The sequence below is a fragment of the Vipera berus genome (genome assembly GCF_964194415.1).
Source record: "Vipera berus genome assembly, chromosome: 4".
NCBI classification, from domain to species: domain Eukaryota; kingdom Metazoa; phylum Chordata; class Lepidosauria; order Squamata; family Viperidae; genus Vipera; species Vipera berus.
In genome coordinates this window covers 88,141,735-88,166,674 of record NC_138206.1, presented here as the reverse complement: position 1 = coordinate 88,166,674, position 24,940 = coordinate 88,141,735, and the positions used below count along the sequence as shown (strand labels likewise).

The 24,940-nt window shown below is 38.0% G+C and overlaps 1 protein-coding gene across 1 annotated transcript in view; it reads right to left on the bottom strand.

The window, feature by feature from the left end:
* Nucleotides 1–558: 558 nt before the first annotated feature.
* Nucleotides 559–24,940, bottom strand: part of LOC308667145 (interleukin-1 receptor type 2-like) — a 49,966-nt gene continuing 25,584 nt past the window's right edge. Inside the window, exons 6-9 of the mRNA XM_081326271.1 lie at nucleotides 23,651–23,716; nucleotides 10,821–10,956; nucleotides 6,051–6,202; nucleotides 559–968 (exon numbers count right to left, since the gene is read on the bottom strand). Coding sequence (XP_081182397.1) covers nucleotides 841–968; nucleotides 6,051–6,202; nucleotides 10,821–10,956; nucleotides 23,651–23,716 — 482 coding nt within the window. The 3' untranslated portion in view covers nucleotides 559–840. The remainder of the gene's footprint in view (nucleotides 969–6,050; nucleotides 6,203–10,820; nucleotides 10,957–23,650; nucleotides 23,717–24,940) is intronic.

Genomic DNA, 24,940 nt, shown 5'->3' with positions numbered 1-24,940 from the left:
GAGTTCCCTGTGCAAATAATATGGATCAGCCAGTTTGGCAACATCAGATGCAACAAAAAAAATTGTTATGGTAAATCAAGTTTCTGATGCTGATGATATACTGTAGAACATTAAAAGATTATATTAGCCATAATTACTCTTAATCAGTTAATAAATAGTAAAAATAGTAAAATTGGAAAGGAATATAATTTATTATATGATATCAAATATATACATTTGTATATAGTTAATACAATTAACTACATTTGCTATATTCCCTGTTCCGCTTTACTATCCTGGCTTCCAAAATTACAGAAAATCAGACATTATATTTAAAACTTATGCATTAATAAGTATAAACATAAAATAAGGTTTTGGTACTGAAGAAGTGAAAAATTAGAATTATAACTTATCTGTAGGTTCACTATGTAATTTTTTTTCTTTGGAAGATTAATTTCCTTTAGGTTTTTTTTTAAAGAATTGTGCCTTTTTTATAATCACTCTCAAAGTCTCTCTCTCTTCCCATCTATATTTTTCATTTAATCATATATATTTTTTAAAAACAATATACTCCCATTGTTATAAAACCTAAATAAGATAGTAGCTGATAAATGTTTATTACAGTTAAAGTTACTTTTCTGCATCAAGTTTCAGTGGTAAAATTAGAGATAACATTTAAAAATTATTATATTATTATATTTTTGTTATTATAGAAACTTGCATTAGATTTCCTTCAACAAGCATCAAAACAGCAGCTTCATTTCTGTTTACAACCAAAAGGCTTCTAGATATCTTAGGACAGATGAGAAATATAATTTAGGATGCTAAAATAAAAAAATACAAGAAATAAAAGTATATTCATTAGGAGTTGGCCACAACGTATCCCTTGGTAGATCTTTGCTTCCAGTATTTCTTTAAGTAAACTCCTCCTATGATGAGAACAGCCAGAGCCACAGGAGTAACTGCCAAGTACCAAGACAACTGGCGGTCTTTTAAAAAAGGAAAAGAAAAAAACAACACCCAACATTAGACATCATACTCTGCACTGTTTAAATCATTGTTTTTCTAAGCTCCCTGGTTCCCACAAACACAAGTTTTATCAGTAGCAGATGGAATACATAACAACAACATGTCATATCTATGGCAATAAAAAGGAATTTGGTTAAATTTTGTAAAAATATACAGTCACTGCAGAGCTTTAAACTAGGGCAAGTCTGATGTTTCCAACATGTGTAACTGGATAATAGCCTAAAAGCTGCAAGCTTTTCTCCCCTTCAATACAGTTCTTTGATCTTGAAGGTATGTAATCTTTTTAGCTATCATGTTGCAGTGATATGATGTAATTAATCTAATCTATGACTCTTCGGGTGACAATGGGATACATTCTTGCACCTCTGCCAACTCATATGTGGTTGTGAAGTTCCCATGCCACTTTTACATGGAATGAAGAGATACTTCAACTTCCGGGTGGCAAGGCTCTGTCGAAGGCGGCCATTTCGGCCATCAGACCCGTTGCTTTCCGTTTGAACCGCTAAAACAGCAACGATCAGCTGTTTTGCGGTTCAGAAACCCTCTCCTCGGGAGAAGAGGGGAGGGTGAGCGTTCAGGTAGGGGTAGAGCTCCCCTAGACCCCCAGAGTTTAAATTCTGGGGGTTGAAGGGTGAGAGCCCCCCCGTAGCCTGAATTTGCTCCGGACTCAGGGACTCCTCTGCTCCAAGGCTTTGGAGTGGAGCAGGACGCTGCAACCATCCCTGCAATCAACAATTAACTTTGGATTACTTGGATGCAGGCACAGCTGTGCAGGAGAATATTGAAACAGCAAGTATTTGAACTTTAACTCTGGTTTACTTTGAAAGAAAAAGTTGCAAGTGGTGTGGAAAGTGAAAGTGCACAACGGAAATTAACTGGGTGTTAAGATGGCTTCTAAATCAACCAAAGCTTCTGTTCCTAGAAGTGCTGGTGCTTCACCAGTTCAGCATTCTTCATTACAGACTTTGATGCCTCCTCCTGTGGCACCCGCACCCGCATTAACATTAAAAGATTTACAAGATGCTTTAAAAATACAATCCCAGCAAATAGCTGAACTTATTGAGGAGAAGAATACTGAAATAAGAGCAGACATTTTAGCTGCATTTCAGGGGCTTGCAGTTTGTATTGAGCGCCTGGATGATCGTGTGGAAGAGCTGAATCAAAATAATTTGAGATTGGATGCTAAAATGTTGGAAGCTGAAAATAAGATGGAAAAGATTGATGATGATGTAGTTATGATACAATATATAGATATGGAGTTTGCTTTGAGGATTAGAGGATTGAAAGAGGACCCAAAGGAAAATTTGAAAGAGTTATTGGCACAAGCCCTCGAACCGATCAAGTGGAAGATATTATGGGGGATATAGACAAAATATTTTGTGTTAATTCTTGGATTGCCAGACAAAGAAAATTACCTAGAGATGTGGTGGTTTATTTTACAAAGAGATCGATCAGAAATGTGATTATCCAAGCCTTTTATAATAATAGATTTAAAGTTGCTGAGCAAGAAGTTTTACTTCTGAAAGAGATTGCTCCAAGAATTTTAAGGAAAAGAAAAGAATTTGCTTTTTTGGCAGATGAATTAAAGAAATGGCAGCTTCAGTTTAGATGGGAGATACCAGTTGGCTTGGTGGTGAATTATGCTGGCATGAGATATCATCTTAATACAGTTTTGAAGGCACAAGATTTTTATTCTAACATATTGAAGGCAGGTCCTCCGCCATCTCCAGAATTCAAAGGAAGGAAGGAAGAAGGAGAGTGTCAGACTCAAGTGGAGACTAAACAAGGAGATGAAGCAGTTACTTCGCAGATGGTTAAAGAATCTCAGCTAATTGTAGAAGTTGAGCAGCCCCAGACGTCAACAGAAGAGGTTAAAGAACAAAGAATGACAAGGGCTGCAATTAGACGAATGAGACAAGAACAAGAACAACAAAAAGCTGCAATCATATCTCAAGAATTTACTTATAGTGAAGCTGTGGGAGGAGCGAGACCGAAGAGGCAGGTCCAGGTGGTTCTGCAAGAGGCGCTCCGAAAGCTTCAGGTCGCAAAAGATGGTGACAAAGTTTCTAACCTGGAATGTTAATGGATTAAATTCCCCGCACAAGAGAAAGAAAGTTTTTCAGTATTTAAAACAATTTAAAAATGATGTTATTTGTTTACAAGAAACACATATTTGTGCAGTTGATCAAAAATATCTGATAAACTCTAAATTGGGTATACAGTTTAGTGCGTCTGCTCCAGATAAGAAAAATGGAGTAGTCATTTATGTGAAGAAGAATTTAACAGCTAATTTAATTGAAACAGATAAACAAGGAAGATATATTATAATTGAACTTTTAATAGAAGGCAAGAAAATACTTTTGGTTGGATTATATGCTCCTAATCAACAGCAAGGAGAATTTTATAAACTTTTACATAGTAAGATAATTCAATGGGATTATAACTCGTGTATTTTGATGGGAGATTGGAATGGTGTCCTGGACACACAGAAAGACAAAAAAGGTCTTTTCAAAAGCATACCAAATCATGCTAGATTGCCTAAATCTTTTTTCGAGATGAAAGATGACTTGGAATTGAGAGATGTTTGGAGAGAAAGAAATTTGGATGAAAAACATTTTACCTTTTTTTCTGATAGACATCAATCCTTTTCCAGGATTGACTTTGTATTAACTACTAATGATTTTTTTCTAGGATCAAGAAGATTAAGATATGTCCAAGAACTTTATCAGATCATAGTCCAGTATGGTTGGAATTGGAAAAAGAGAGTGGAGAGAGGAGGTCTTGGAGATTGAATGAAAATCTGTTTAGATATCAAGAAAATGTGGATGAATGTAAAAAACAGATGAAAGATTTTTTTAATACAAATATGTATAAGAGTACTTCTATTGAAATGGTTTGGGATGCAAGTAAAGCTTATATGAGAGGAGTGTTAATATATTTGAATAATAAATATAGGTGTAAATTGGAATATAAGCGAAAAGAGTTAGAGGAGGAAATTAAGAGGAAAGAGAAGGCTCTAATTTTGAATCCATCTGATAAGAGGATCAAAGAAGCAATTACTTTGTTAAGAGGTCAGTTTAATATGTTGATGGCAGATCAAGTGGCAACCAACCTATGGTATGTTAAACATAATACTTTTTGTAATGCTAATAAGCCAGGTAGGTGGTTAGCTTATTTGTTAAGGAAGAAACAAAGGTCACGTAACATAGATAGAATAGTATATAAGGGAAAAGAGGTGTTTCAGCAAAATCTTATTAAAAAGGCTTTTGTTGAATTCTATTCTAAGTTATATGTTAGGGATAAGATTCAAGGTATAGATATAGATAGATATTTACAAGAAGTGAATATCCCTGTTCTTACAGAAGAGCAAAGGGAAGGGATGAATCAACTGATAAATGCTGAAGAAATTATTTTAGCAATTAAACAATTCAAGGTGGGGAAAGCACCAGGAACAGATGGCTTGACTGCCGTTTATTATAAAGATTTACAGTTAGAAATGGTGGAACCTTTAAAAGAATTATTTAGAACAATTCAATCCGGAGGAGAAGTGCCTCCATCGTGGAAAACAGCATATTTGAAAGAACAATCACAACAGAGATATATTGTGGAATGGAGAAGATGGATCAAGTATATTCAGAATAAATATGGGACTAAAAAGTTTCATTTAGCATATGAATAAGTATTAGTTTTATATGATGTATTATTAGGTATTCATTATTAGTTAGTTATTTAGTTATGTTTAAGGGGAGTTAAAGTGTGATAAAATTTAATGTGTTTTTTTTAGTTAGTTAGCATATTTTAGCTTAAGTTTGTAAAAGTTAATACCCTGTATTCAGCTCTGGGAAGTCGGGAGGGGGGGAGGGCGAGAGAGGGGAGGTGGGGGGAGGGGGAGGGAGTTTATGTTTTTTAAAATGTATTCTAAAACTTTTCAATAAAAAGAAAGAGATACTTCCATTTGCTGCTACAAACTCTTCACTGAAGTAGAATTCCTTCAGTATTTTGGTGTACAGATTATAGGGCAAGCTATTGCCCAACAGAACATTAAAGTTCTCACAAAACATTGGACTCAACAAATAATTTCAGAAAACCTTACCAAAGCAGGTTGGGAAAGATATTGGTGGGATGTTTATTTCAATTCAATAAAAATTAGTCAAGAGTAATCTGATTCTTACATCGGTTTCCTGCCCACAACCCTTGGAAAAGTCAGCCTTCTTCCAGACTCTTTGCAAAGGCAACTGAACATCCCAAATACTTGACTTGGGTCAATGTAGACGCTAATTGTATAGCTTATGAAAATCAATGTGATTGGTATGAAGAAGCTCACCTAAGAAGCTCACCAAATGAGATTCAGTGGCCCTAGTTGAGAGGTGGCATTTACTGGGGAACTAATCATGTGATCTGTATGATGCATAGATTGAGTAGTTTTGCATATTAGCTACATGTTATGGATTCCAGACAGAATAAAAAAAACCCAATTACATAGCAGTAATAAGCAAAATGTGGGATAGTCTTTGGCAAAACTGGTTAATTTTGTATGTACATAATTTCCTCTCCTTTTTCTTTGTAAACGTGCAAAGAGAAATTGTAATTATTTGAAACTAAAACAACTTATTAGAAATCATGTAATACAAACATGACCTGACCAGAAGTTATTCTAGACCTTTGGCCAGTTTATATCTTAACTTTCTTTCCTTATTTACAAAATGAGAAAGTGAATGGCCAATATCAGAGTCATCAGAAAAAATAATGAGGAAAAGATGGTAATAAACACAGTAAAGTAAAGGTAAAGGTTCCCCCGCACATGCATGCTAGTCGTTTCCAACTCTAGGGGCCGGTGCTCATCTCCATTTCAAAGCCGAAGAACCAGTGCTTGTCCGAGGACGTCTTCGTGGTCATGTGGCCGGCATGACTAGACGCCAAAGGCGCACGGAACGCTGTTACCTTCCCACCGGAGTGGTCCCTATTTTTCTACTTGCACTTTTACGTGCTTTCGAACTGCTAGGTTGGCAGAAGACAAAACACAACTGGGTTGTTATACAGACCTTTCTTTTTTTCCTTAATGGTCACTGTTTGTACACGATTCCCACCACCATTTTGTGCCACACATCTGAAATCAGTATGAAAATCAACTTCTGTGATAGAGTCAAAGATCAATGGCACCTCAATGGATCTGTTGTTATTTTCTACAAATTTCCTAAGAGAGAATATAATCATTTATATTGTTAGACAGAGATGCAGAAGAGCTCAGAAAGAAAAGGGCAATTGACTGAAGAATGATATAGCCTGTGTTTTTTTCATTTAGGAGAAAAATAAATCCAAATGCCAAATAAAATAAATAAATATCCTGCTATTTGAGTTTATTTCCTTTCAACTGACCTTTGCTGTTACTATAAGAAAACTTAAACTGAAAAAGAATTGATGTAACCACCTTATCACACATCCAGTTACATATCTCTTTTGCTCTGAAAATTATATAGTTCATCTATATCTCATTAAACTAGATTAAAGGGAAGACACAGATTTGGAAAAATGATTTTATTGTCATCCAGCAGTTTACTTTGACTTTAATTGGCACTAATGTGTTCATATATGCAATGTATCTTTGAAAAGTTCTCAAGTTACCACCACTTAGATGTCAAACCATTATTCAAATGAAGTTGGAAGAAATGATATTTGAAGTTAAGTAAGTCCACAATCTGGCAACTCTATGGAGATGTTCAAATACATATTCCATAAACACAGAACAGTGGAAATTAAAGTGCAATACATTCAAATGTTGCATTTGAAGGAAAGGTTGTATGAAACTTATAGAATACAAATCACAAATTGTTGACTTGTAGGTCTCATATACCCCTTCATGGATTACTGCCTTGTCGTGGCGAAGGGGCTTGCGTAATTCAATGAAGCTATGAGCTATGCCGTGCAGGGCCACCCAAGACGGACAGGTCATAGCAGAGAGTTCTGACAAAACGTGATCCACTGGAGAAGGAAATGGCAAACCACTCCAGTATCTTTGCCATGAAAACCCTATGGACAGTACCAAAAGGCAAAACGATATGACGCTGGAAGATGAGCCCCTCAGGTCGGAAGGCGTCCAATATGCTACTGGGGAAGAGCAGAGGGCTAGTACTAGTAGCGCCAGAAAGAATGAAGCGACTGGGCCAAAGCCGAAAGGACGCTCAGCTGTGGATGTGTCTGGTGGTGAAAGGAAAGTCCGATGCTGTAAAGATTTTTTCTCCATAGGAACCTGGAATGTAAGATCCATGAATCAAGGAAAGCTGGACGTGGTCAAACAAGAGATGACAAGACTGAACATCGACATCTTAGGTATCAGCGAACTAAAATGGACAGGAATGGGTGAATTTAATTCAGATGACCATCAGGTATACTACTGCGGGCAAGAATCCCTCAGAAGAAATGGAGTAGCCTTCATAGTCAATAAAAGAGTAGGAAAAGCAATACTGGGATACAATCCTCAAAATGACAGAATGATCTCAGTTCGAATCCAAGGCAAACCATTCAATATCACAGTAGTCCAAGTCTATGCCCCAACCACCAGTGCTGAAGAGGATGAAATTGACCAGTTCTATGAAGCTCTACAGCACCTTATAGAACTAACACCAAAAAATGATGTTCTTATCATCATGGGGGATTGGAATGCTAAAGTAGGAAGCCAAAAGATAACCGGAATAACAGGCAAGTTTGGCCTTGGAGTACAAAATGAAGCAGGGCACAGGCTGATAGAATTTTGTCAAGAGAATACGATGGTCATAGCAAACACTCTTTTCCAACAACCCAAGAGACGGCTCTACACATGGACATCACCAGACGGTCAACACAGAAATCAGATTGACTATATGCTCTGCAGCCAAAGATGGAGAAGCTCTATACAGTCGGTAAAAACAAGACCAGGAGCTGACTGTGGCTCAGACCATGAGCTTCTCCTTGCAAAGTTTAGGCTTAAACTGAAGAAAGTAGGGAAAAGCACTAGGCCAGTCAGGTATGAATTAAATCATATCCCTGTTGAATATACAGTAGAGGTGACAAATAGATTTAAGGAATTAGATCTGATAGACAGAGTGCCTGAAGAACTATGGACAGAGGTTCGCGACATTGTACAACAGGTAGCAACCAAAACCATCCCAAAGAAAAAGAAATGCAAGAAAGCAAAATGGCTGTCTGAGGAAGCTTTGCAAATAGCTGAGGAAAGGAGGGAAGCGAAAGGCAAGGGAGAAAAACATAGATATGCCCAATTGAATGCAGAATTCCAGAGAATAGCTAGAAGAGATAAGAATGCCTTCTTAAATGAACAGTGCAAAGAAATAGAAGAAAACAATAGAATAGGGAGGACCAGAGATCTTTTCAAGAAAATTGGAGAGATGAAGGGAACGTTTCATGCAAAAATGGGCATGATAAAGGACCAAAATGGCAGGGACCTAACAGAGGCAGAAGAGATTAAGAAGAGGTGGCAAAATTACACAGAAGAACTATACAAGAATGAGCTTAACGTCCCAGATAATCACAATGATGTGGTCACTGACCTCGAGCCAGACATCCTAGAATGTGAGGTGAAGTGGGCCTTAGAAAAGCTGAGCAACAACAAAGCTAGTGGAGGTGACAGTATTCCAGCTGAGCTATTCAAAATCTTAAAAGACAGTGCAGTAAAAGTGCTACACTCAATTTGCCAGCAAATTTGGAAAACTCAACAGTGGCCACAGGATTGGAAAAGATCAGTTTACATTCCAATTCCAAAGAAAGGCAGTGCCAAAGAATGTTCAAACTATCGCACCATTGCACTCATTTCTCATGCTAGTAAAGTCATGCTTAAAATCCTACAAGCTAGACTTCAGCAGTATGTGGATCGAGAACTACCAGAAGTACAGGCAGGATTTCGAAGAGGCAGAGGAACTAGAGATCAAATTGCCAACATACGCTGGATCATGGAGAAAGCTAGAGAGTTCCAGAAAAACATCTACTTCTGCTTCATTGACTATGCTAAAGCCTTTGATTGTGTGGATCATAACAAACTGTGGCAAGTTCTTAAAGTGATGGGAGTACCAGACCATCTTATTTGTCTCTTGAGAAACCTATATGCGGGTCAAGAAGCAACAGTGAGAACTGGACACGGAACCACTGATTGGTTCAAAATTGGGAAAGGAGTCCGGCAAGGCTGTATACTGTCGCCCTGCCTATTTAACTTATATGCAGAGCACATCATGAGAAAGGCAGGGCTAGATGAATCAAAAGTTGGAATTAAGATTGCCGGAAGAAATATCAACAACCTAAGATACGCAGATGATACCACTCTAATGGCAGAAAGTGAAGAAGAACTAAAGAGCCTCTTGTTGCGGGTGAAGAAGGAGAGTGCAAAACTTGGGTTGAAACTTAACATTAAGAAAACCAAGATCATGGCAACTGGCCCTCTCAATTCCTGGCAAATAGATGGGGAAGAAATGGAGGTAGTGACAGATTTTGTTTTCCTGGGCTCCAAGATCACTGCAAATGGGGACTGTAGCCAAGAAATTAAAAGACGCTTGCTCCTGGGGAGGAAAGCCATGGCAAATCTAGACAGCACACTAAAAAGCAGAGACATCACCCTGTCAACAAAAGTGCGTATAGTCAAGGCTATGGTCTTCCCAGTTGCAATGTATGGCAGTGAAAGTTGGACCATAAGAAAGGCTGAGCGCCAAAGAATTGAGGCCTTTGAACTGTGGTGCTGGAGAAGACTCCTGCGAGTCCCTTGGACTGCAAGGCGATCAAACCGGTCAGTCCTAGAGGAGATCAACCCTGACTGCTCTTTAGAAGGCCAGATCCTGAAGCTAAAACTCAAATACTTTGGCCACCTAATGAGAAGGAAGGACTCACTGGAGAAGAGCCTCATGCTGGGAAAGATGGAGGGCAAGAGAAGAAGGGGACGACGGAGAATGAGGTGGCTGGATGGAGTCATTGAAGCAGTAGGCGTGAGCTTAAATGGACTCCAGAATATGGTAGAGGACAGGAAGGCCTGGAGGAATGTTGTCCATAGGGTCGCGATGGGTCGGACACGACTTCGCAGCTAACAACAACAACAGGTCTCATATAAAGATATTACCAGGTATAACTTAGCAAAATATTTCAACAATATTTGAGTTAGAAGTTTCTATATCATCTAGACAATGGGATACTATCTTAACCTTTATAGCATGGGTATCAATGGACCTTAAACTACAACTCATACAACTAAAAATAATATTTATAAATTATTGGATTCCATTACTTTTGAACTGAAATTGATTGTCTAAGATAGCATTTTGAAGAGATGCAATGAGGACAATGCTTAAAAAGATGTGTTTTTGCAATGTCCTATACTTACTAACTTTTGAAAAAGAAAGAAACGTAGTTGTGTGACAAAAGCTAAAATTTTCAGATGATAGTATTCTTGTGAACTATATACCTCATACTTGGAATTTGACAACCAAGCAATATTCGATTCTCCATGTCCTCACTATGGCTAAAAGACAGATTTTGCAACATTGGAAAGATAAAATGTATGGTCCTATTTATTTAGTGGATTGAATACCTGATTACATTTGCCACATATGAATGCATTGCTTATAGATGTAGATTTTGTACGGATAAGCATAATGAAAAATGGGACTTATTTATACAAAGTATAAGTAGGTTAAAGAAAACTATAAGATATTTCTGTAATACTTTTCTCACTTATTTTCAAGCACTTGCATTTTTTCTTTCTTTTTGACAATGTATATATAGCTGGTGTTTTTTCCTGTTATTATTTTAAAAGCAATAAAAATAAATTAAAAAACATTTACCCAGTTTCTCCTTCCTTAATTCTTCTGTCTGGGTAAATGTTTTGTATATAACTGTTGTTAGCCAGCCACCAGACATCAAAATCAGAGTGGTTATTTTCTCCAACAAAAACTCTACATGGGATGGTGAGTGGAGAACCTGTTTTGAAATGAAGTACAGAGTTAAGGAAAATAAATAGATATACACCAGGGAACATATGTCCACAGGAACAAATCATCCTAACTTTGATTTTTTTAAGGTATTTTCAGAAAATCATTCTTCTTTTACCAATCAGGATTAAGTAGCTATGAGGGTTTAATTTCATCATACTCACTGCTTTTTGTTTATTTTTTATTAGTCCATGTATTAGCCAAGTATGTACCAGAGAGTACTGATTCTAGCCAGAGAAGAAAATAGTTCTGTGATTAATTGCTTTCAGACAGACAGCAGAGTTTGCAATTCTCATGCAGTTACTCTGAAATACTGTAGTCCTATTGGCTTTCAAATAGTTATGAGATGCAAGTAGGAATCCACTTTAGCAACTTCAAGTATGGAATTGCACAAGTACACCAGTCAAACAGTTTCAACTAATCAGGAAGCCAATGTAAGCGTTTGATTTTCATTTCACTGAAGTATCGGGCATGTTCAAAGACACAGCCTAAAGCCTTCAGAAGGAATAGGGATAATATTGCAGACTGTTTGTGACCACCTGATATAAGTGCAACATTCCCCCCCCGCAACCCCCCCCCAAAATATGAACAATCATCATTACCAAATGTTGTTGACCATTTGGCATTTGGGGATGGATAATTTGGCCACATTAGTGCCTACAGAATTCTTCCATAGATGCAGTATTGAAAAAAGCAAGTGAAAATGGAAAAGGTGGTTATTTTCACCTTTTCTCAATAACTCTACTGCAGACAAGATTGCTCCCTCCCCCAACTCTGGAGTGAGGGAAAGTGAGCTTAAAACGGCTTTCCTTTTAGCAGTTCTAATCAAGGTGACTAATAATATCTATTTAACTTTTTTTTCCTTTTTTCTTTTTTGTACACCATTTTTTTCCTTATTGTTAGTGTGGGGTGTTCATTTTTCTGTTTTTCTGTTTTGTATTTTATTCTTGTTGATAAAAGAAAATAAATACGTAAAAAGGTGACTAATATTGATCATCATACCATAATGCCTGATAATGGATAGTCACAGGAAGGGTGATTTACAGCACTTGAACTATTACTATTCATGACTCCATGTTATGTGTTGTATGCACCATGGAGCATCAGTATTTGTAGCAAACTCATTTTATGCCCAATTTAGAGTTTAATTTAGTTTTACAACTGGCTTATCTTTTTGTAAATAAACAATATTTTAGTGTCATATTACTGTTTGTAAAATATTTACAGAACTTATTACTCCCTACAGATTCTTCAGACCAGCACTGAATTCAAGAGAATTAAAGTATGCTGGTAATATGATTGAGATTTGAACAATTTATTTAGTGTTACAGTGCTTACCCAGTATATAAAGAATTAAGAAAGTTTCAAAGTTATTTAACTAATTACTCCTTGAACTAGCAATACCGCATCCCTCAACCACATTCCTCTTGAGTCATACTTCCATTCCAAGAGTCCAGAACATGTGAGTCAATGCAGTTATTTTGTGCCTCTGTCTTATTCCTGCAGAGCAATCTGCTGGGACATACTGTATACTCAATCCATTCATAAATGAAGTTCTTTATTAGGGTTATTATCTAGCCAGCTTGGTCTGATTCTTGAAAACCAGTTGTTAAATTTTTGCTCATCCTTCAAGGAAGAGACAGAGATCCAGCAGGCCAGATTGAGCAGAGATCTCATGTTTTTCAGCGGCAAGTCCAGACTATTTTTTTTCATGCACTCATTGCTGAACCTCATATTAGCCACCTTCTCTACAAGCATGGCACTTGTTATGCTAGGCTCTGTTACTATTAGGGCTACTTCAGTTCCTTGCTGGAGCAAGATCCAGGACAAACATACCATGGGCTAGCCAACTGGAGGAGGAGGAGGAGGAGAAGAAACCAGACCAGATCACATGCATTGTGTGGCATTTCTACCTTCCTTCCGATGGCCACAGAGTCAGACTCTCCGTTTCTTGTTCAAGATTTCGGGCAGAACTATGCACAAAATATTGCATTATGCAGATTGATTTCACTGTTTTCTCCCTTTGTATATCTTTGCCATAAAAGCAGCACAAGAAAAAAGAAGTGTTGGAAACTCTTCTTCCAACTCTCCCAAGGTTATAGCCTTGCGTGATCACTGCAAAGAATCCAGGAACTGGCATCAAATACCTGACTTGAATGCTTCCAAATAATTGTAGCTTCCATCATGAAACCTAACCAGCTAGACAGCAGCTTCTCACAAATTTTGGGAAAACCTTGATAGGGTCAGGGCTATCATTGGTATTAGAATAGAAGGCCATACAAAATCCTTCGGCTATTGCAAGAACAGAGTGTTAAAAAAACTTCCCACAAGAAAGTATGCATTGGTAAATCACATCTTCATTGTTCCTAAGAAACAGCTGGAAGTGTCCATGAAATCAACAAGAGTTTGACTCATTTACATTTTAGAAATTGATTTAAGGTTTCAATTCATTCAACATTTTGGAGTTGTTGTTTTTTTAAAAAAATGATACCTACTGAAAAGTCTTCTTTAAATCAATCAAACCCACAGCTCAGCTATTCACTGTTAGTGCCCCATCCAACTTCTTAGAAGGTGTTAAAACCACAGGAACTTTGGGGAGAAGTGATCATGCAGTATTGGAATTCAACATTATGCAACCACAAGCAATAGAACACAGTCAAACTAGAGTCTTCGACTTTAAGAGAGCTAATTTCAACAAACTTAAAGAGAGCTTGGGAAGGATTCCATACTTGAGAATCTTCAAGAGGAAAACAACTCAAGAAGCTTGGGAAATTTTGAAAAGTGAGATTATAAAAGCCCAGTCTAGCACAATACCAACAAAAAAGAAAAATAACAGCTCTCAAAAGAAACCAGCATGGTTGCATAAAGAACTCTCTGATAAATTGAAAGACAAAAAGGACAAGTATAAAAAATGGAAAAAGGGGCACATAACCAAGGCAGAATATCAGCAAATAACCCGAGCCTGCAAAAATGAAGTGAGGAGAGCAAAGGCTCAAAATGAACTAAGGCTTACAACAAAAGTCACAAATAACAAAAAAAAGCTTCTCTCAACATAACGGCATGTATTTATTTATTTATTTATTTATTAAATTTTTATACCACCCTTCTCCCGAATGACTCAGGGCAGTGTACAGGGCAATAAATATTAAAAACGAAGTACAAAAGTTAAAAAACAATTAAATATTATGCCCGATATAAACAGTAATTAAAACCATGTTAAAAACCCAACCCTTAACCCATCAAACCACACATGGAGTGGCGTGTGTAGTGAGGTGCCCCAGGGCTTTGTTCTGGGCCTATTGCTCTTCAACATATTCATCAATGATTTTGCTGAGGGGATAGATGGGGAACTCATGAAATTTACAGACGACACCAAGCTGGCAGGAATAGCCAACACTGCAGAAGATAGCCTTAACATACAGAAGGATTTTGACAGACTTGAACATTGGGTGCTATCTAACAAAATGAAATTCAATGGTGAAAAAAGTAAAGTTCTACATTTAGGCAAGAAAAACCAAATGCACAGGTATAGTATAGGTGGTACCTTGCTCAATAGTAGTGTTAGGCATATGGTGTTAGCCTACAATGTTGGGTTGAAAATATATTAACCATAATGCTATGTCTTTAAGTTGTTAATTGGCCAATGGGTGTGTAAGTGTTCTCATGGCCATAAGAGGAAGCTAGGAACGTAGCTTCTCTCTCTTTCTGAATTCACTGCTCTCTATTGTTACTGTTTTTGCTCTGCTGTTGGTTTACTACTGTTGTAAACCTGAACTGTGTATTGACCTCTGGACCGGTAAGAAGACTTTGTAGTTTGGATTACTCCTTGGACTGTTGCTATTGTGTATGACTTGGACTGTTTATTTTTGACTGTGCATTTTTGTTCTTACACCACCTCAAAGTAAAATACTTTTTGCCTTTAGAACTCAGTGTATTTCTGTGTGTGACTTTTACTGCTCTCAGTGCCCTTCCTTGTCTGTGCAACTCTTTGGTAGCACAAGGAGACCCTGCACAACTAATTCCTTAACACTGGTTGTGGGCCCAGGCCTGTACTGAGAGTAAGTACACACAGTATTCCTAGCTGAGTTTGTATTTGGTGTAAAATGGCACAGGAACTGTTGTCAGGCATCTCCTGGATAACCCGGTTGGATGGGACAAACTATGTTTCCTGGTCCACAAAATGCTGCTTGCTTTTGCGCAAGGAAGGACTATGGGCTGTTGTAAATAACCCACCAGATACTACTGCTTGGGATCCAGATGATGAAGAGGATGCAAAGAAGTTAGACAACTTTAAACGTAGCAATGAGAAAGCTCTTTGCATTATTGGACTAACACTGAATGACCAGCAGCTTGTCCATATTCGTGGTGAGGAGTCTGCTGCTAGGTGTTGGGATGTTTTGCGAAGGCTTTATGTTCGTGACAGTGTGGGTGCACATATACACCTTACACGTAAGCTGTTTAGGGCTCGTTTGCAGAAGAATGGAGATATGCTGACCCATTTAAATTACATGAAGGCAACTTTTCAAGAGCTTCATGAAAAGGAGCTGATTTTTTCAGAGTTGCATCAGGTCTACATTATTCTGTCATCTTTGGATGAGAGTTATGATGGATATGTTTCTTCTTTGGAAGTCCTGACCAGAGAGGAACTGACATTGACTAACATTACTGGGAGACTGCTGGAAGAGTCCAGAAGAAGGCGTGACAGAGACCAGCTGAGAGAGACACAGCTACAAGAGGAGCAGCCATTTACCACTGCTTACAATGTCAAGAAATGTTATTCTTGTGGGGCTACAGGGCATATAGCCAAATTCTGTAGAAAGGGTAGAAAACAGAATGTGAATAGCAGTGGGAAGGCTAAGAAGGGCATTGGTTTGGCTATTTCTGGTGAATCAACATCCAGAAACAATGAATTGTGGGTTGTTGATAGTGGGGCTTCACAATGCATTACTAAAGTGAAAGAGAGGTTTATTAATATGAAAAACAGCAACCAATATGTTTCACTAGCAAACAGTTGGAGGATGAAGGCCTCTGGTGAAGGTAATTCCTATTGTCCATGCATTGATGAACAGTTACCTATGTTATATATACCTAAACTAAGATTCAACCTGTTATCTGTAAGGGAATTGGTTAAAGTTGGGTTTGTGGTAACATTCAGAGGGGAGCAATGCACTATTGAGAGGAATGGAACCTGTGTAACTGCAAATTTGAAAAATGGTTTATTCGTTCTCACAAGTAACCAGGTTAGTACAGTTAAAGCTAACTCGATATGTGAGAACAAGAAGCCACATGATGAATGTATACATTTATTGCATAGGCGGTTAGGGCATGTAAACTTTAACTCACTACGTAAAACAGTGGAATTAGTAGAGGGAGTTAAACTGAAGCCATGTAGTAAGTATTTGAATTGCAATGCCTGTAATCAGGAAAAGAGCAAGGCAACTCCTGCAAACAGGATAAACAGCTTCAAAACAACTGTACCTTTGGAAGTTGTGTTTACTGATTTAATTGGACCCATGAAACCAAGTTTAGGAGGGTCATGTTATATTTTAAGTATATTGGACCACTACTCTAGATATGGTTTTTGTTATCTGCTTAAGTCAAAGGCAGATACTTTCCAACAATTTGCAAACTGGCTGAAGTTCGTGGAGAGAAAAACAAAGAGAAAGGTTCAGTGCATAATTACTGATAATGGTACTGAATTTACAAATAAGTGTTTTGTTGATATGCTAGAATCAGCTGGCATTGAGCATAAACATTTAGCCCCTTATAGACCTCAACATAATGCTTTTGTTGAGAGACGTGGGCAAACGTTACAAGCCATGATGAGAACCATGTTACAAGATTCTGGCTTAACAGATAGACTGTGGGGGGAGGCAGCAAAATGTGCAAACCATGTTCTGAATATAGTTGTTAATACTTCTACTGGTAAAATACCATATACAATATGGCATGGTAGAAGACCAAACCTTGATTACCTGCACACGTTTGGCACCCCAGCTTGGGTCCACATTCCTGCACAACTCAGGAGTAAAGGCCAACATAGGGCTAGGCAATTATACTTCGTAGGTTATGAAGCTAATCACAGATCCTATCGTTTCTGGGAACGAGGCACAACTAATGTATATAACAGTGCTAGTGCAAAATTCCTTGAGCACGTTGGTTGGGATAGGTTAGAGCAAGTAACTGTTAATACTGATCCTCTAGTGTTTGAGGACTCCTCTGATAACGTAACTAGTAATGATAATACATCTCCTGTAAATATGAAAGATGAAGAGGAGATAGGGGAGATAAAAAATGAATCAGAGGAAGGAAAGGAGTCAGAAACTCAAAGCCCTGTAATTCCTTGGCGTTCAATGCGTATCAGACATCCACCTGATCGCTATGAAGCTAGTATAGTATGTCAAGTTAGTGTAGAGCCATCTAACTATGATGAGATCAGGATGTATCCTGAAAAGGAACAGGCATCATGGAAAGCTGCAATGAACAGGGAGTTGAATTCTTTGCAGGATCTTAAGGTTTATGTGAAAGCAAAACTGCCACCTGGTGAGCAAGCTATAGGTTGTAAATGGATATATAAAATAAAGAAGGGAGTAGATGGAACTATAACCCATAAGGCACGTTTGGTTGCACAAGGTTTTGCCCAAACTACTGAGGATTATGACGAGGTGTTTGCACCCAGTCTAAGGGCAACTACTTTAAGAGCAGCTTTAGTATGGGCGGCTAAAAACCAACATATGGTTACCCATGTAGATGTTGAAACTGCATATCTACATGCTCCATTGCAACATACTATTTATTTAAGAATACCACCAGGATTGACCAGTGATAGAGACCATGATTGTTGGGAATTAAAGAAAAGCCTCTATGGATTGAAACAATCAGGCTATGAGTGGAACAAATGTATAGTAAATGAGTTAAGTGCAATAGGTTTTGTAGCCAGTAATGCTGATCCTTGTTTGTTTAGAAGGGAACACAACGGAGCATTATCTTTTATCTTATTATTCACAGATGATATTGCAATAATAACAAAAACTGAGTTAGAAGCACAAACTATCATTTCAAGATTGCAAACTAAATTCACAATTAGAAATCTTGGGGAAATAAGCCACTATTTGGGGTTAGATATTGTGAAAACGAATAGGGGTTTTAAGATGTCACAAGCCAGTAAAATATCTCAGTTATTAAAGAGATACAATATGGAAATGTGTAAACCAGCTAAAACTCCGATGGCTATGGATTTTAAGGACACTAATGTTGAGAGTCCTGTATTTGATAAGACTATGTACCAATCTTTGATAGGAAGTCTTATGTATCTGAGTAATTGGACTAGACCTGATATTTCTTACTGTGTAAATCAATTAGCTAGGTACAACAATAATCCAACTGTTAGACACTGGCAATCAGCTAAACGAGTATTAAGGTATTTGAAGCAAACTATTCACTACTCGTTATATCTAGAGCCAAATCGTGAGTTAATCCTTACTGCATATGCAGATGCGAGTTTTGCCTCTGATACAAACAGTCGTAAATCTACCTCAGGGTTGGCTGTAATGTTGGGTGATTCTTTGATTGGATGGAAGTCCATTAGGCAAAAACACATAAGCTTATCTACAATGGAGGCTGAATTTTCATGTCTATCAGTGTTATGTACAGAACTGCTAGTGTACAAACAATTATTGTTAGATATGGGTTTAAATGTAAATGATCCATTCATTGTGTATGAGGACAATCAAGCTGCAATAAAGATGGCTAATAATGCTGCAGTAAGAACAAGATCTAAACATACTGATCTTCGTTATTTAAATGTCAGACAATGTGTCAAAGATAAATTAATACAGTTAGAGTATTGTCCATCTGATGTAAATATTGCAGACCATTTTACGAAGGTACAAAGTGCTGTGAAACACAATGCTAATTGTGAAAGAATGTGCATAAGATTGTAAGAGTTATATATTATTCTACCCAAAGGGGAGAATGTTAGGCATATGGTGTTAGCCTACAATGTTGGGTTGAAAATATATTAACCATAATGCTATGTCTTTAAGTTGTTAATTGGCCAATGGGTGTGTAAGTGTTCTCATGGCCATAAGAGGAAGCTAGGAACGTAGCTTCTCTCTCTTTCTGAATTCACTGCTCTCTATTGTTACTGTTTTTGCTCTGCTGTTGGTTTACTACTGTTGTAAACCTGAACTGTGTATTGACCTCTGGACCGGTAAGAAGACTTTGTAGTTTGGATTACTCCTTGGACTGTTGCTATTGTGTATGACTTGGACTGTTTATTTTTGACTGTGCATTTTTGTTCTTACACCACCTCAAAGTAAAATACTTTTTGCCTTTAGAACTCAGTGTATTTCTGTGTGTGACTTTTACTGCTCTCAGTGCCCTTCCTTGTCTGTGCAACTCTTTGGTAGCACAAGGAGACCCTGCACAACTAATTCCTTAACAAGTAGCAACTGTGAGAGGGATCTTGGAGTCCTAGTGAACAATCACTTAAATATATGCCAGCAGTGTGCTGCAGCTGCCAAAAAAGCCAACACAGTGGTAGGCTGCATAGAGGAATAGAATCAAAATCATGTGAAGTGTTAATACCACTTTACAATGCCTTGGTAAGGCCACACTTGGAATATTGCATTCAGTTTTGTTCACCACGATGTAAAAAAGATGTTGAGACTCTAGAAAGAGTATAAAGAAGAGCAAGAAAGATGATCAGGGGACTGGAGGCTAATACATATAAGGAACGGTTGCTGGAATTGGGTATGTCTATTAATCTGAAGAGAAGAACGAGGGGTGACATGATAGCAGTGTTCCAATATCTCAGGGGCTGCCACAAAGAAGAGGGAGTCAAGCTATTCTCCAAAGCACCTGAAGGCAGGACAAGAAGCAACGGATGTAAACCAACCAAAGAGAGAAGCAACCTAGAACTAAGGAGAAATTTCCTGACAGTTAGAACAATTAATCAGTGGAACCACCTGCCTTCAGAAGCTGTGAATGCTCAAACACTGGAAATTTTTAAGAAGAGACTGGAGAGCCATTTGTCTGAAATGGTATGGGGTTTCCTGCCTGAGCAGGGGGTTGGACTAGATGACCTCCAAGGTGCCTTCCAACATTATTATTATTAATCATCACACAGTCAGCCAGATGTTCAGTCTGGATTTGCATTTTTGTCTACCTATCACGTCTTTAGCAAGGACCTGAGATAGGCAGATATGGATTTTTGATGGTATTACAGATATTGTTGCAGGATGGAAACAGTTCCTAGTAAGTCCACCTTTTGCAATTGACTAATTTGTCAGTGCCAGTGGTGTTGTTATTATCTGCTTTCCCAGCTATTTTTTAAAATGTACTGGCCATGTAGTGCTTTGTCTTCCCATGCCTCTATTCTGTTCTTCATTTGGTCTTTCTTGTAAGCCAGTTTGGTCTCTCCAGTAGTCAGTAAGCCTTCCTGATATACTAATTTCAGTGCATCTTCATCATTGTCCTTCAGATATTCTTCCAAAGCCATTTTTTCTTCTTCAACCATCTGATGTACTTGCAGCATTCCACGTCCACCTATTTGCCTTGGTAGATAGAGTCTGTCAATGTCACTGCGTGGATGAAGGGCATGATTCATTGTAATTATTTTTCTGGTCTTTCTATCCATTACTTTTAGTTCTGCTTGAGTCCAGTCCACTATTCCAGCTGTGTATCTAAAGACTGGAATTGCCCAAGTGTTGATTGCCTTCACAATATTTCCTCCATTGAGTTTGGACTTTAAGATCTTCTTCACTCTCTTGATGTATTCACCTCTAATCTTATTCTTGACCTCAATGTGCTTGATGTTGTCAGCTTGAAGGATACCCAAGTATTTGTAGTAATCTTCCTCATCCAGACTCTTAATGTTATTTTTGTGGGGCATCTTTATTCCTTCAGTTTTCACTATTTTTCCTTGTTTGAGAGTAAGTGTGGCACATTTGTCCAAGCCAAACTCCATTGCAATATCTTGGCTATATATATGGACAGTGTTCAGCAGCGATTCTATTTCAGATGATGTTTTTCCATACAGCTTCAGATCATCCATGTAAAGGAGGTGGGATAGTTTGGCAGATGTTTTAGATGTTTGATAGCCATGTCCTGAGTTATTCAGTATTGTTGACAGAGGAAACAGTACAATAACAAATAGTAGTGGTGATAATGAATCTCCTTGAAATATTCCTCTCTTGATATTACCCTCTCCCAGTCTTTCACCATTGACCAGCAAATGTGTCTTCCACTGTGCCATCGATCTTTTCACAAATTTTCTGATGTTTCTACTGACTCCTGTTATTTCTAGGCACTTGATTATCCAGTCATGTGGCAGAGAGTCAAATGCCTTTTTGTAGTCAATCCATGCAACATTCAGGTTGGTGTTCCTTTTCTGGCAGTTTTCCATGATCATTTTGTCTATTAGGAGTTGAACTTTTGTTCCTCTGCTATTGGGGCGGTTTCCTTTCTGTTTGTGTGGAAATAGATTATTTTCAACTAGATGCTGTTGGACTGCATCAGCTAACAGACCAGTTAGTAATTTGAAAGTTGTTGGTAAGCAGGTAATTGGCCTGTAGTTGCCTGGTGTTGCCCCTTTTGCTGGATTTTTCATTATTAGGTAGGTTTAATTTCTCCTCCTTGTAGTATATTGTTGAACTGCTTGGCAATGAGTGGGTATATAACAGTTAGATGTTTCAACCAAAACCCATGCAGTTCATCTTCACCTGGTGCTGACCAATTTTTGATCTTCCTTGCTCTTTTTTCTACCATTTTTGTTGTTATTACTAGTTCTTTCATTTCAACTTCCTTTTTATTTGCATCCACCTCTTTTAACCAAGCCACATCCTTGTTGTGTTTCTTTGGGCTATCCCATATCTGCTTCCAGAACTGCACTGTTTCTTTCTTGCCAGGTACTGACTGATTCATTGCAGTTTCTCCATTGATGGATTAGTAGAAACGTTTCTGAATGGATTGAAATTGGAGGTTCTGCCTATAATTTGCAATTTGAGCTTCGTATCTACTGATTTTCCTGGCTATAGCTGTTATTTGCTGCTTTATTATTTCCAGTGCTTCCTTGATCTTCCTTGTTTCTAGTGGTATTTCTTGATTAGGTATTCTTTGGTCTTTTTGTTCTTCAACTTTTCTTTCATCTGTTCTAGCTTGCTTGCATGTGATCTTAACTTACTGATTTTATTTTCTAGTCTAACCTTCCATTGGTGAATTGGTGCTTATACTTGATATTGCAGTATTTGCATCTTTTAATGCTTGTGCTAGCTGTTTCTTTGGAACAAGCTTCAATGCAGGCAGCCTTATTCTGTTGTTTTTGTGCTGTTCTAGATGCTCAGTTATTCTTTGTTTCAATTCTTTTCTTTAGTTAGAGGGCTTTGTTCTTCCTGAGGAAGAGGTGCCTGGTTTCCAAATGAGAACAGTTGTATATCTCTGCTGGATTCCTTTACTGCCAACTCCCCCTGACTTGCCTCTACATTCTGAATTACTTATGGCAAGGCTTTGATTTCTTTGCCCTGGATAAACCTTTGTAGTTCGTCCAATTCTGTTTTTGTGACTCCTCTAATGAGACCTGTCCAGTATGGTTGAACCTCTGGCATAGCTCTCATCTTCCTCAGAGTACACAAGCCCCACAACCATGTCATGGTAGTGCCTCACTGGGGGATTATTATTATTATTATTATTATTATTATTATTATTATTATTATTATTAATTATTTCTTTTATTCATTAAACATGAACCTCAGTCAACTGAACATTGAAATTGACTGGCGATGATGGTTGACACGGGTTGCTGCCAGCATCAGGTATCAACCAGGTACCTCCTTAAAATGTAAGATATTCCAAGTAGCTCAGTTTTTTTGTAGCATTGCTGGAGTTATTGCAGGAAACTGCAGTTTCTTGATGTATTTTGCAAAGTTTTTGGACATTGTTCCCAGTGCCCCGATGACAATGGGTATTACTGTTACATATTTCATCCATAATCACGCAGTTTTGATGGCCAGGTCGCGACATTTCATAATTTTTCCCAGTTCTTTTTCTTCTGTATCTCTTGGTACGGTGATATCAATCAGCTATATGCTTTGGTTCTCTACAACTGCAATATCTGGCGTGTTGTGTTCCAAATGGCGATCTGTCTGTATTCAGAAGTCCCACAAGATCTTCATCCTCTCATTCTCAACAACTTTTTCCACCCTATGTTCCCACGACTTTTTGGACACAGGGAAGTCCGAACACAATGCCCAGTGGATTAATTTAGCAACTCGGTCATGTCTAGCTTTGTAATCAGTTTGTGCAATTTTGGTGCACTCACATATTAGATGTGAAACAGTTTCAACTTTGTCGTTTCAAAGTTGGCAATTTGGATTGTTGTTGTTGTTGTTGTTGTTGTTGTTGTTATTTTGTTATTGTTGTTGTTATAGCTTAAGTCTGTTTAACATCTAACCCCAGTCAAGGTAGGCTTAGCTGAGACATTTAGCCATTAACATTAATATTAGCTGTAAATTCAGCTGGAATGTATCCTAGATTTGATAACTTGTAAAACATTTATGAAGAATGGAATAGTATTATCCAGCTTACTTCTAATCTGGTTTTGCCAGAATCAGAAAAGAAGTTGACATTAGGTTAATCATTGCCCGCACTGTTCAGAAGTAGCTTAAATAAATTATTGGCCTTACCGACAGCTGCTGATGTAATCCTTTCATCTGAATTGACAATCATGGGGAATTTTTTTTCCTTTTGTTCTAGTGAAAAAAATCAGGAGAAATCATTAGATGTTTGAAACAACATATTATCATTATAATATGTGTGCATTCTAGTAACTGCTATAAGAACACAGTGATATTTTGCAAAGAACTAGATAAAACTGAAAATCAACAATCAAAAATGTCGAAGTCAATATTTGGCCCAGGTTCTGGTTCACATGTTGAACTATAATCTAGGCTGCAAGTAAAGCTATTGTAATGCTATCTGCAGAAGCAGCTTTCTGTTGGCAGAAAGTTGAAGCATAAGGATTATTTTATACTACCCAGAGTCACTTCCTGTGAGATGGATGACTATTTAAATTTGATTCATTAATAAAGATAGCCTACTCAGCCTAGGAGTACTCCAGAAATATGGACCTCACTTCTTAGAATAGCTAATCCTTTGTGTTGTTTAGACTTGCTGGGGCTCAAGGCCAAAAATCTGGACATTTCACAGTGACTATCCAGAGATCAATAAATGATGGGATCTGTGGAAAACAGGGTGTCATATAGACATGCTAGAGTTCACAAAGTAGATATTGGGGTTATCCAGCTGAACATGCTTATTAATATTTCAAATATATACACTCAATTCTACAGTTAAATGGTGATCATTTCCAAGGACATGGGGTTAGCAACAGAATACCCACAGAAGTTCATTTTATTTCGATAATCTTCATGGTCTTACAATTCAGGGCATTTAAAACAGGAAACTGCATATCCCTAATCTGTTTTTAAAACCATGGTTAGTAAGTAAAGTTGCTTGCTTGCTCAGTTTAACATATCAGAAATGTACACAAACTCATAGAGCAGCAAGTGGTGTGAAGAAAAAGTAAAACACTGAATACAATTGCATCTTTGTGAATTCCAGAGCAGAATTAACTAATCTGGCCCACTAGAGCAGAGGCCCCCAACCCGACCGGTTGCGGTTAAGAACCCATATTAGGTCTTATCTCGCAGCGATGAGGGTGGCGAGGTGTAATTACTTCTCCACCCTCATCGCGTCCGCAGATAATCGCCCGGCCGCCCTGTTTAGGGTGACTCGCTCACTTCTTAATCAGGAGGTGAGGGAGGATCCCTTGCAGGGTCGTGCCGAGGAATTCAGTCAACATCTGTCGGATAAAATCGCTCGGATTCGGACCGGTTTGGACTCCAGCTGGGCAGAGTCTGGCGATCAGGACACGGGCGGTCTTGTCAATGTTATCTGGGAAGAGTTTGATTCTG